The following is a 12,860-nucleotide window of genomic DNA, read 5'->3' on the forward strand; positions in this document are numbered from 1 at the left end:
CAGAGCCTCCACCTCCTCTGGGACTCCCTGCTATCTAACCTCTAAATCACTAAGAGGCAGCCTAACCTCCTCCATCAGTGTAACCAAAGGAACTCAGGCTCAGGGCCAGACGGCTCTGAGTTCAAGCTTCAGCACACCATTCTCAAGCTTTGTGACCTTGGGCAAGTAGCTTCATTCCTCTAAACCTCAGCACCCCTATCTGTAAAAAGGGGGTAATAACAGTATCTACTTCATTGAGTTAGATGTGTGAAATAATGCATGCAAATGCTTTAGTCTGGCTATATATTAATAGCAAGTGTTAAATATGTTAGCCACCATAAAACATAATAATCTCTAAATGGCTCCTGAATTTGTGTTTAGTTACAAGCCAAGATGTGGGAGTAATCTTAGAGTCTTCTAACTTTTCCCTGCCCAAGAAGTGATTAGGAATGGTGAATTCCACCCCCTAAGGTCCCCTTACTGTCCTCTCCTGGACTACCACAGAGAGGCCCAATCAATACCTTACTGACTTCAATCTCACCCCCACCCCATCTGCTCAGGTGCTTCTCAAACATTCATGTGTATATGAATCCATGGGGGGCTGAGGGTGGATGATGTTAAAATGAAGGTGCAAAAGGTATTAGGGAAGTGGCGGGGGTGGGGGTGGGGGGGCGGCGGGTGGACGGGGGCGGGCGTGGAGAATCTGCATCTCTAACAAGTTCCCAGGATCCCAAGACTGCTGGTCCAGACCACACCTTGAGTTGTAAAGGTCTACACTTCCTCAAACTCTAAAAAAAAAAAAAAAAGACCTAACTATATCAAGCCCCTACTTGAAAACCTTTGATAGCTCACAATTTTATCTAGACTATCCTTTTTGTGTTGCTTCCTCCTATTCTACCTCACACAGCATATTCCCCTGGCCACACATGAGAGACTCAAAATGTGGTTTCTACCAATTTGTAACTTTGCTCACGGTGTTTCCTTAGTGAGGAATGCTTCTCTCTGTCTGACCTGTCTCTTGGAATCCTATTCCTTTCTCCAAGACTCAATGTAAGTATTACCTCTAGGAAGACTTTCCCAAGCTTTATGGCAAAACTATTCATGCTTTCTGCTGTATCTCCACAATTTGTTTTTACCGCTATAATATCAAATGGATGTGGCCCATCTCAAGATAGTTAGTCTTAACTATGGTCTTCACTATAGACTTTAAGTTAGATTTTCACTGTTGGATTTTAAGCTTCTTCTCTTAGTGGTCTTCATTTCCCAGGTACCTGACACTGAGTAGACCCTCAAATAGGAGTGCAGAAAGGAGGGAGAGGGATGGTAGGGGAAGATGCTGAAACTGTATGTAGGTCTACCTGAATTCCAGCTTTCCAGGACTGTACTCCTGATTATTTATTGACTATGCCAAAGCCTTTGACTGTGTGGATCACAATAGACTGTGGAAAATTCTGAAAGAGATGGGAATACCAGACCACCTGACCTGCCTCTTGAGAAATCTGTATGCAGGTCAGGAAGCAACAGTTAGAACTGGACATGGAACAACAGACTGGTTCCAAATAGGAAAAGGAGTACGTCAAGGCTGTATATTGTCACCCTGCTTATTTAACTTCTATGCAGAGTACATCATGAGAAACGCTGGGCTGGAAGAAACACAAGCTGGAATCAAGATTGCCAGAAGAAAGATCAATAACCTCAGATATGCAGATGACACCACCCTTATGGCAGGAAGTGAAGAAGAACTCAAAAGCCTCTTGATGAAAGTGAAAGTGGAGAGTGAAAAAGTTGGCTTAAAGCTCAACATTCAGAAAACGAAGATCATGGCATCTAGTCCCATCACTTCATGGGAAATAGATGGGGAAACAGTGGAAACAGTGTCAAACTTTATTTTTTTTTTTGCTCCAAAATCACTGCAGATGGTGACTGCAGTCATGAAATTAAAAGACGCCTAGTCCTTAGAAGGAAAGTTATGACCAACCTAGATAGCATATGCAAAAGCAGAGACATTACTTTGCCAACAAAGGTCCGTCTAGTCAAGGCTATGGTTTTTCCTGTGGTCATGTATGGATGTGAGAGTTGGACTGTGAAGAAGGCTGAGTGCCAAAGAATTGATGCTTTTGAACTGGGGTGTTGGAGAAGACTCTTGAGAGTCCCTTGGACTACAAGGAGATCCAACCAGTCCATTCTGAAGGAGATCAGCCCTAGGATTTCTTTGGAAGGAATGATGCTAAAGCTGAAACTCCAGTACTTTGGCCACCTCATGGGAAGAGTTGACTCATTGGAAAAGACTCTGATGCTGGGAGGGATTGGGGGCAGGAGGAGAAGGGGACGACAGAGGATGAGATGGCTGGATGGCATCAATGACTCGACGGACGTGAGTCTGAGTGAACTCTGGGAGTTGGTGATGGACAGGGAGGCCTGGCATGCTGTGATTCATGGGGTCGCAGAGTCAGACAGGACTGAGGACTGAACTGAACTGAACTCCTGATTAACACACCATCGCCCCCTGGTGGCAGTATATCAAAATTGCTGGTTCAATATTTTTTGAAAGATCACAGGTACCCCTTTTAGAGTATGGTTCAGTATATACATTGGAAAGCAAGATCCCAAAAGACCCTGACAGTCACCAGCAAAGTCTTGTCAGTTCCCCTGTACCACTCTCCATTCAGACTTCTACACACACAAGGTAAGTCATGTACATTTATCTCAAGCCAGTGATGAAAGGAAGGCAGCCTACCTTCTTCAGGTTTCTCTCCCAAGGCTGTGAGTTCAGACTCCTGGCTTGGCTCACTGGTTCCATAGACATTGATTGCACGCACACGGAACTTATATTCTCGGTCAGGCAGCAGGTCCTGGACGTTGAAAGAAGTGCTGCGGCACGTGGCTAGTTCCTTCCACGTCTTGTCCACTGAGTCCCAGATCTCGACACTGTATGACTGTACGGCGCTGCCCCCATCATACGAGGAGCCATACCAGGACAAGGTCAGTGAGGAGCTTCGGATGTCAGAGGCACAAGGTGTACCGGCTGGGGGGTCTGGCTTGTCTGGGGAAACAGAAGCATAGCATCATTCAGCTGTGCAGAATTGCAGGGTGAGAAGGTTTTTGAATTAGCTAGTCATTTACAGATGTGAGAGCTGGACCATACAAAAGGCTAAATGCCGAAGAATTGATGCTTTCGAACTGTGGTGCTGGAGAAGACTCTTGAGAGTCCCTTGGACAACAAGGAGATCAAACTAGTCAATCCTAAAGGAAATCAATCTTGAATATTCATTGAAAGGATTGATGCTGAAGCTGAAGCTCCAATACTCTGGCCACCTGATTCAAAGAGCTGACTCGTTGGAAAAGACCCTGATGCTGGGAAAGAGTGAAGGCAGGAAGAGAAGCAGGGAGACAGAGGATGAGATGGTTGAATGGCATCACTGACTCAATGGACATGAGTTTGAGCAGGCTCCAGGAGATGGTGAAGGACAGGGAAGCCTGGTGTGCTGCAGTCTGCTGGGTTGCAAAGAGTCGAACACAACTGAGCAGCTGAACAACAATGAGGGAGAAGCAGCTGTGGTCCCTGGTCCCGGCTCTCTTTCCCTCCTCTGCACAGTCACACCTATGCAAACACCTGTCTATGTGGAAAGCCCAACAAACACAAATACTATTTGCTTGAATATACCGTCTTTTTTGGCTAGTTTCTAGTCTACACGTCATGATTTCCTGTGCTTTGCCCAAGTCATAAACATATTTCTCAGTGTAAACAGATCTAGGAAGCTCCGCAGGAGGTGTGGACTGCTTCCCATCAAAAATATGTCTCGAAAGAGAGTTCAATGTGTGTATGTGCATGTGTCTCCTCCAGGCCTGAGGCCAGTGGCCTGAGACATAACAGGAACCAGTCTCTGCTTTCTCTGGGACACGGGAAATGCCTGCCCTGCTGAGGGTCAGTACAGCACAGTGAGCGCTGAAGTCACACACAGGGCTTGAATACAGCTCTGTCTTCATTCACTACTTCTCAGCCTCTGTGCCTCAGTTTCCTCCTCTGAAAATGTGCATGATAACAGCATTGGATCACAAGGTTGTCATGAGATATTCTTAGGAAAACATCCTGTTTGAGTAGCCTTGCTGTCATCAATCGGAGAAGGCAATGGCACCCCACTCCAGTACTCTTGCCTGGAAAATCCCATGGACGGAGGAGTCTGGTGGGCTCTAGTCCATGGGGTCGCCAAGAGTTGGGCACGACTGAGCGACTTCACTTTCACTTTTCACTTTCATGCATTGGAGAAGGAAATGGCAACCCACTCCAGTATTCTTGCCTAGAGAATCCCAGGGACAGAGGAGCCTAGTGGGCTGCCATCTACGGGGTTGCACAGAGTCGGACACGAGTGAAGCAACTTAGCAGCAGCAGCTGTCATCAATACTGCAGAAGTTCATTTCTGACTTTATAAAACATTACTCCCACCCTCTCTTCATCCTCCTGCTGCTGCTGCATAGTTGTTCAGTCATGTCCGACTCTGAGACCCCATGGACTGTAGTCTGCCAGGCTCCTCTGTCCATGGGATTCCCCAGGCAAGAATACTGGAGTGGGTTGCCATACCCTGCTCCAGGGGATCTTCCTGACCCAGGGATCAAACCTGGGTATATTGCATCACAGACAGATTCTTTACCACTGAACTACCAGGGAAGCCCTCCAACCTCCTAGGACTGGTATAAAATGAGATAGAGAATTTCAAAGCAAACCACAGTAGCAAATCACAGTCATCTTTAAGGGCCGGAAAATGAGCCAAAGATACAAACTAGGAGCAGTCCCTTGGGCTGGCCACCTTCCTACTCAGACCAGTAATGCTAAGAACCAGTAACACTGCCAACTTCAAGGCAGATCACAGCAGCCAGTATGTTCATTAATGAGGTTCTTGAGTTTTGAGATTTTTGACAGTTGTTCATCTCCGCCTGCAATGCAGGAGACACAGGAGATGCGGGTTTGATCCCTGGGTCTGGAAGATCCCCTGGAGGAGGAAATGGCAACCCACTCCAGTATTCTTGCCTGAAAAATCCCATGGACTGAGGAGCCTGGTGGTTTAAAATCCAAGGGGTTGCAAAGAGTCAGACACAACTGAGCAACTAAGCATGATTAAGCACATCTGAACAAAATTCTGAACAAAATTCTCCTATTTTTCAGATTTAGTCTGTGCAGGTAGTTGGTTTAGTGACAGATACAGATCTTCAGTAACCTTCATCTCCTCCAAGGCAATCTGAGTTTTAGAGTTCTCAAACAAAAAAGGTCATGTATTATGCTCTGCGAATTTGTAAGCTATGTGAATTCCAACTAATTCCTTAACTTTCAAGACTATTTTGCTTGTTCTTTTCATTTGGAAAGTGGGGTTATATATCAGTCTCTCGGGTTTTGCGAGCATCAAATAAAGTAAACCCAGGTAATGTACTTGATTCCTACTTTCCTACCCCTCAGCTAGGTAGGAAGGCCAAAGAAAATTCCTGCAGATGACCAAAGCACATGGAGAAGAAAAAAAAACATTCTGTGTGTGTATGTGTGTATATACATATACATATAAACACGTACATACACACATACGTGTGCATACACATGTACCTATACACATACATACCACACATGCCTATACACATACATGTTCATCCCCTCCCCTCCAAATCCTGCTGCTTCTTCATTCCAGCCAGGAATGCACTGCCTGGAAGCCATTCATCCCCTGCAGCCCAAATCTGGGTTGACTCGCCCTGGAATGACTCTGGGGCTGTGACAGCCCCTCCCTGCTGGTGACAGTCACTCTGGAGGCCTCTTGTGATGGAACCACTTTCACTGGTTGTTCAACATGTTCTCTTAGAAAAACTGTTTGTTCTAAAAGATATATTGGTCTTTTTATAAATATTTCTGGTGTTGGCTAAGATGTTTATTACTCTAAACTCTCTTACAGGCAAGTGATTCAAATCCTCTAAGATCCAGCAAAAGAAGTAAAAAGACCTAAGAAGGATGAAAGACAGACTCCTTGCCTCCTTTAGAGGATATGCCTGGAAAACTTCTGACTGGACACGTTCAGTGTCCTGTAGTTTGAGACAACAAATATAGATACACTCTACTGACTGATATATTCCCCTCCTGCTTTAGTGAAAAAGAGAAAACTTTGAGAAATGGCTATTTTGGAAGAGGTACTATTAATCCCCCAACCTGCTCCAAATGTCTCTTGGCTGAAAGAGGAAAAAACAGGCACCAGTCATATGTCATGGCCTGAAGCACAAGAGAAGATGCAAAACTGGAGAGAACATTTTTAATTCCAAGTGAAACCTCAATGCTTTCAAGGAATCTGATGCCAAATTAGGGAGTTCAGAACAGAGGCAAGTCTGAAGTCATGGGAAATTGGAAGCCCCCACCTCCGCGACTGCCCTTAGAGCCACGGGCTGTGCCTGATGCCTTCTGTTCTTTCCAACCTACAGAGTGCACACAGAGGCTGGACAAGCTGGGGATGACGCAGACAAACTCAGTCTGGGAGGGAGGCCTGGGCACGGCCTGGCAAAGGCCAGGTGGGCTCGGTGACTGGGGCCCCGAGCTCCACGTTTCTGTGGAATTCTCTCATAACTCCCTGGACACTGGCCTAGCCGAATGGGAAATGCTGAGTCTAAGGGAAGGGTCTTTGGTGGCAATAGATCCAGGATTAGAAAATGTTTAGTAAATGTTCTCACTTCTGGGAAATCGAAGGATCTCATCTCTGATGCTTCTCTCTGCTGACAATCTCTATGCACCTGTGCATTTGAAGATGGTCTTTGACTGGATCTAAGCCCACCTTGACCTCCCTTTGCACGCACCTGCAGCTTTTAAACTTTGGCAGGGCTGTGAGGGCCCCCAGGTTGTGCACCTGGGTAATCCTGGCCCTCTGGGGTTAGGCAAGGTGCTGTGCTTACCGAGAACACCCAGCTGGCCAGTGGCAGAGCCAAAAGGAGATTCGAAATGTCTCCAAACCCTCATTCCAGGGGCCTGTTATTTTCTAGGCTATCAGGCCACATAAGATCAAGAAAGCATCTTGCTCAAGCCCAAGCCAAGTGTTATGAAGTGAAATCACCTGTCCTTAAAAATCATGCGAGTTCCTAGCTCAGATAGCCCTGGGGGGTTACTGGGTACCTGGGGAACCTCTCTGCTGTGTTCGTCTCCTTTAAAGATCTGCAGAGTGGTCTGTTTGTCTTGTGCTGGACTAGTCACATGAGGACCTCGTCTGGGGCAAGCTGCTCTCTCCGACTGGAGCGGCCCTCCCTCACCCTTCCCGGGCTGAGGCTGGAGACCCGGGCACGGGCAGCGGCCCTCCCTCACCCTTCCCAGGCTGAGGCTGGAGACCAGGCATGGGCAGCGGCCCTGCCTCACTCTTCGAGGCTGAGGCTGAAGACCGGGCACGGGCAGCGGCACTCCCTCACCCTTCCCAGGCTGAGGCTGGAGACCCGGGCACGGGCAGCGGCCCTCCCTCACCCTTCCCAGGCTGAGGCTGGAGACCAGGCATGGGCAGCGGCCCTGCCTCACTCTTCGAGGCTGAGGCTGAAGACCGGGCACGGGCAGCGGCACTCCCTCACCCTTCGAGGCTGAGGCTGGAGACCCGGGCACAGGCAGCGGCCCTCCCTCACCCTTCGAGGCTGAGGCTGGAGACCCGGGCATGGGCAGCGGCCCTCCCTCACCCTTTGAGGCTGAGGCTGGAGACCCGGGCATGGGCAGCGGCCCTCCCTCACCCTTCGAGGCTGAGGCTGGGCAGAGGCTGAGGCTGAGACTGGGCATGGCAGCGGCCCTCCCTCACCCTTTGAGGCTGAGGCTGGAGACCCGGGCATGGGCAGCGGCCCTCCCTCACCCTTTGAGGCTGAGGCTGGAGACCCGGGCATGGGCAGCGGCCCTCCCTCACCCTTCGAGGCTGAGGCTGGAGACTGGGCATGGGCAGTGGCCCTCCCTCACCCTTTGAGGCTGAGGCTGGAGACTGGGCATGGGCAGCGGCCCTCCCTCACCCTTTGAGGCTGAGGCTGGAGACTGGGCATGGGCAGCGGCCCTCCCTCACCCTTTGAGGCTGAGGCTGGAGACCCGGGCATGGGCAGCGGCCCTCCCTCACCCTTCCCAGGCTGAGGCTGGAGACTGGGCACGGGCAGCGGCCCTCTGAGCACCACACGTCCCTGCACTGTCCTTCGTTGCCATTGTTCAGTTGCTAAGTTGTGTGGGACTCTTCGCGACCCCTGAACTGTAGCCCGCCAGGCTTCCCTTTCTCCACTATCTGTCCTTTAACATATAATAATAATAATAAGCCTTCAAAATAGCTAAACATCACTCTTTTAAAGTAACTGAGGCAAAGGCTAATTTTGATCATTTTTAAAACCGTGTGCTGTGTGCTCAGTCACTCAGTCGTGTCCGACTCTTTGTGACCCCATGGACTGTAGCGCCTCAGGTTCCTCTGCCCATAGGATTTCCCAGGCAAAATTACTGGAGTGGGTTGCAATTTCCTCCTCCAGGGGATCTTCCCAACCCAGGGATAAAACCCACGTCTCTTGGGTCTCCTGAACTGGCAGGCAGATTCTTTACCACTGAGCCACCTGGGAAGCCCTTTTTTTTAAAAATAGGAGTCATAAAGTTAGTGGTAAACTTCTCTTCTTGTATGTTCTTTAAAGTACTCCTTTCTTTTCAGATAGTTTATGATTTTTAATTCTAGGAGTCATAAACTACCTGAAAAGAACGGGGTATTTTAAAGAACATACAGAGGAGAAGTTTACTGCTAATTAGTAGAAGTTGTGCTAAATCGGCCTTATTTAGTGGGCTTACAAATGGATGCATCCGAAGTGCTGGAAACAGCCCAGAGTAGCCCAAACAAACTCTGTTTCTTCTCATTTACATTTTAGATCTACTTAATCAACCCTGATCAGATAATACACAGATGTCCCTAGAGACAGGCAGGTAAATCTGGGCTTAATCCAGGTTTACTTTGGACTGAGTCTAAATCCACAGGCTCTGAATGAATGCGGATTTGCTGTGTCCATCAATGCAAGTTCTCATTTTATTGAGCAATTCTATTCTTAGCTCTCCGAGAGGGAGGCAGACAGAAAGCCCTTCCCCTCCATTCCATTCCCCTTCCAGGACGGCATTTAACATGCTGCTCCTGCCAGCTGGCGGGCAGCCACGCCAATGGCCCTGTCAGCACTGGCCGAGGAGAATGAGAAACTAGACCATAAAAGGCCACAACTGCAGGCCGTGCGGTGGTGATGGGGGTGGGGAGCTGGTGGCACTGTGCAGAGTGCGAGGGCTGGGGGCACTGGCCGCAGAAGAGCAGTTCCAAGGAGTTGACCCTAAAGTTCCCCCAGCCAGGGCAGATGAGAGAGAACACCAAGGAAAACTGGAAACCGCTGCCTGCTGATGGGTGGGGCATGGGGCCAAATTGATACTTCAGGCACAGATTTGAGGGCAAAGATGAACTGGATCACCAGTACCAACTGCCCACCCACCAGAGTGTTCCTGACTCCAGGAGGAATGGATTAGAATAAGCATCTGGAGTCACCAAAGAGACAGCGAGGGGGACAAGGGTCCCTGCTGTCTTTTATAGATGAGAAACTGTTCCCTGAGACCTTGGCCCACTGGCATTCCCAGGGAGAAAAACTCCTGCCCTAAGGAAACCAAGGGCTTCTCCAGTGGTTCAGCAGTAAAGAATCTGCCTGCAATGCAGGAGATGTGGGTTCGATCTCTGGGTCAGGAAGATCCCCTGGAGGAGGGCATGGCAACCCACTTCAGTATTCTTGCCTGGAGAATCCCGTGGACAGAGAAGCCTGGCGGGCTACAGTTCATGGGGTCATAAAGAGTCAGACACGACTGAGTGACTGAGCACGCACACATGCATGCACAAGGAAACTAAACACAAGAGGATAAAATCAATGAATGCCAGGAGAAAGGCTTTCGTGTGCACCTCGTGTGAAGGCCCATGAGTGCACTGGGACCACTTGAGCAGGGACCTGTGCAGGGACCGCCTGCTGTCCATCTGCTGCTCCTTCAAGGTCCTGAATGCCTGCCATGTGAGCGGACAGTGGGCTGGACACGACAGACAGCAGGAAGGCAGTTAGGAAGCTTGCTTGTTATTTCAGGAAAGAGTAGACCCGAGCATGAAAAGCACAGCAATTGAGGTGGAAAGGGAAAAGTGAGTCTGGAGACAGAGTCTGAACTCAGTCCTATGATGCAGAAGACAAGAAAAAGGGAGCGGCCTAGGGGTTAGGAGGGCACAGTGGCCTCAGAAGGGCAGTCCCCACAGTCGGACAGGGCCTGGGGGCCAGGCTGCAGGGAGCTAAAGAGCGTTGCCAGTGAGGCGAAGAAGCAGACTCAGAGTAGAGACTGGCTCTCTCAGAGGGTTTGGCTGTGGAGAGAGAGCAGAAAGACACTAGGGTGGCCAGAGAGACGAGATACTGCAGGAGTTGTGCCTGTAAACATGGGGAAGATGATGGGGGAGCCTTGGCAACATTTATAGGAGAAAAAGAGAAGTTGCAAAAAAGAAGGGTTGGGGACTTATGAGGGTTGGGGGCTTGTAGCCCTCAGGAGCCTGGAGTCTGAGGAGAAAGGTGGGCAACACCCAGAGCCTGGAGGGTGGAGTCAACATGGGGACAGAGAGACACCTGCAGGTGTGGGGCCATCAAGCTGAGCAAGTTCATGCCTCATGCCTCCTATGTCTCGGAGAGGCCAGAGGCCGAGGCCTGCAGAGTAAAGAGTCTCAAGGAATGGCTGTCACAGGGAAGTGGGAGACAGCGCTGACCAGCACTAATGCCTCTGCTGAGCCTGGATGTTGACAGAGCCCAGGACTGAGGCTGTGAGTTGATGTCATCTCCCTGCTGCACCACGGGCTCAGGCAGAGTGGCAGTGAAGGTGAAAGGCAGCACTGATTCCAGGTGAGGGTCTGCCAGGGGACTGGGAGGGGACAGGACCAGGGGAGAGGGTGTCACAGGGGCTAGCTAGGGAGAGCTGTGGTGGTGGAACTTGGGGTCTCCCAAGGCTAGAGAGGGAAGCCTGAGGAGATTCACAGAAAAAGGAAAACACTGTATGTGCAAGATCTGATTCTCAACAAGCAGGAAGGGCAGCCACAGTGTGAGAACAGGAAGAGAAAGAAAGGCCGTGGGCAGAGGGAACACGTGTGCTGAGGGAGTACCCCAAAGGGGAGGCCTGGAAGCCCACCATCCTGCCTTCTGCACGCCCCTCCCCAGACTCACCCACCACGGTGAGGTTGACTTGGGCCTGCCTGCTGCCCAGTTTGTTCTCCACCAGCAGGGTGTAGCAGCCACAGTGCTCCTGGCGCGCCGCCCGGATGGTGAGCTTGCTGCCCTGCTCGCTGTTCTCCACCTTGATGTGCTCGCTGTCCTGGATCTGGGGGCAGAGAGTGGGGCAGGCGCTGGAGACTTGAGCCAGAAAGGAAGGGGGCTCCAAGCCACGCCCCACACCCCCTAAGAGATGCAGCTGGATAGTGGTGTGGGGCTGGTCTTGTCTGCACTCTGGGCTTCCCACTCAGGACCCCTTCTCCTGCATCCAGAGCCAAGCTGCTCTGAAAGTGCCCAGATCTGGGCAGGCAGGGAGGGTGCTGAGCAGGGTCTGGGGGTTGGGAGTAAGCTATGCCTTCACTCGCTGCCCTAGACTGGAAACGAGAAACATCCCAGCCCGCTCCCCTGCTCTGGGATGGGAGGGTGGGAGAACACATTTGATCAAAGTCAGGTACAAAGCCCACCCAGAAGGTTCCGACCTCCTCTGTGCTGTCAAATACCAGTACCGATCACATGTGGCTACTCAAATCTTAGTTGAATGGCAAATAACCCAAATGTCCATCAGTGAATGAACAAATAAAGAAAACGTGGTACACCCAGACAATGGAATATTATTTGGCCATAAAAGTGAATGGAGTACTGGTTCATGTTACAGTATGGATATGCCCTGAAAATATTATGCTAAGTTAAAAAAAAAAAAAACGCAGACACAAAGGAACACATATGATTCCATTTATGAGAAATGCCCAGAATAGGCAAATCCTTAGAGACAGAAAATAGGTTAGGGTCACCAGAGTCTGGGGGAAGGGAAGAAATGACTGCTATTGGATCTGGGCTTTCCTTTCGAGGTGATAAAAATGTTCTGGAATTAGAAAATTGTTATAGTTGCACAGCCTTGTGAATATGTGTACACTATAAAAGGGTGAATTTTCTGATGTGTGAATTCTATCTCTACAAAACTGTTATAACCATTTTTAACTAACTGAAATGTAAAATTCAGTTTCTCAGTTGCAGTAGTCACATTTCACATGCTCAATAGCCACATGTAGTTAGTGGCTACCATACTGGATAACAGATACAGATACAGATACAGAACAATGACATCACTACGGAAAGTTCTTTTGGATGGAGCTGGGACTTGGCTAAATGTCTCTGAAGAGGCTTGAGATTTGCATCTCACTTCAGACACACTAACCCAGACAAAACCCAAGCAAACACGCTTTGGGAAAAGGCCAGCTTCTCTTCTTGTCTTTTGAGAACAACCCTTCTTTCCTCCCTAGTACTAGCCTCCTACCTCTGGGCCTTAGGACAGTTTGAATGGGTTGGGAACAGAGCAACAGAGGCTTCAAGAAGTCATAACACCTTCTGTGGGGTTCCTGACCCAGGGCAAGCCTGCCGTTCCAGGGTCTCTGCTGATGAGGCATGTGGGTACACATTGCCAGCGTGGGACTGGAGGAACGGATAAGCTCCCCAAGCTCCTTTAAAAGGAACCAGTTATTTGGAAATTCAGACATTTTCCCATAGGACTGTTCTTATAAACGGTAGTTAGATTTCTGGGTCAGGAAGCCAAAATTCTGTTTAACGTACAAGTCATCTATTCAAATACTCGGACGCACTTTTATCTCTCC

At 49.5% G+C, this 12,860-nt stretch overlaps 1 protein-coding gene across 5 annotated transcripts in view; it reads right to left on the reverse strand.

Annotated features, from left to right (window-relative positions):
* Nucleotides 1-12,860, reverse strand: part of MYLK (myosin light chain kinase) — a 281,600-nt gene that overhangs the window by 41,416 nt on the left and 227,324 nt on the right. For all 5 annotated transcript variants that reach the window (XM_061408285.1, XM_061408344.1, XM_061408131.1 and 2 more), the window contains 2 exons: nt 11,188-11,341; nt 2,717-3,022 (listed from right to left, as the gene is read on the reverse strand). In XM_061408285.1, the coding sequence (XP_061264269.1) occupies nt 2,717-3,022; nt 11,188-11,341 (460 nt within the window). The remainder of the gene's footprint in view (nt 1-2,716; nt 3,023-11,187; nt 11,342-12,860) is intronic.

This window comes from Bos javanicus, chromosome 1 (assembly GCF_032452875.1).
Source record: "Bos javanicus breed banteng chromosome 1, ARS-OSU_banteng_1.0, whole genome shotgun sequence".
NCBI classification, from domain to species: Eukaryota; Metazoa; Chordata; class Mammalia; order Artiodactyla; family Bovidae; genus Bos; species Bos javanicus.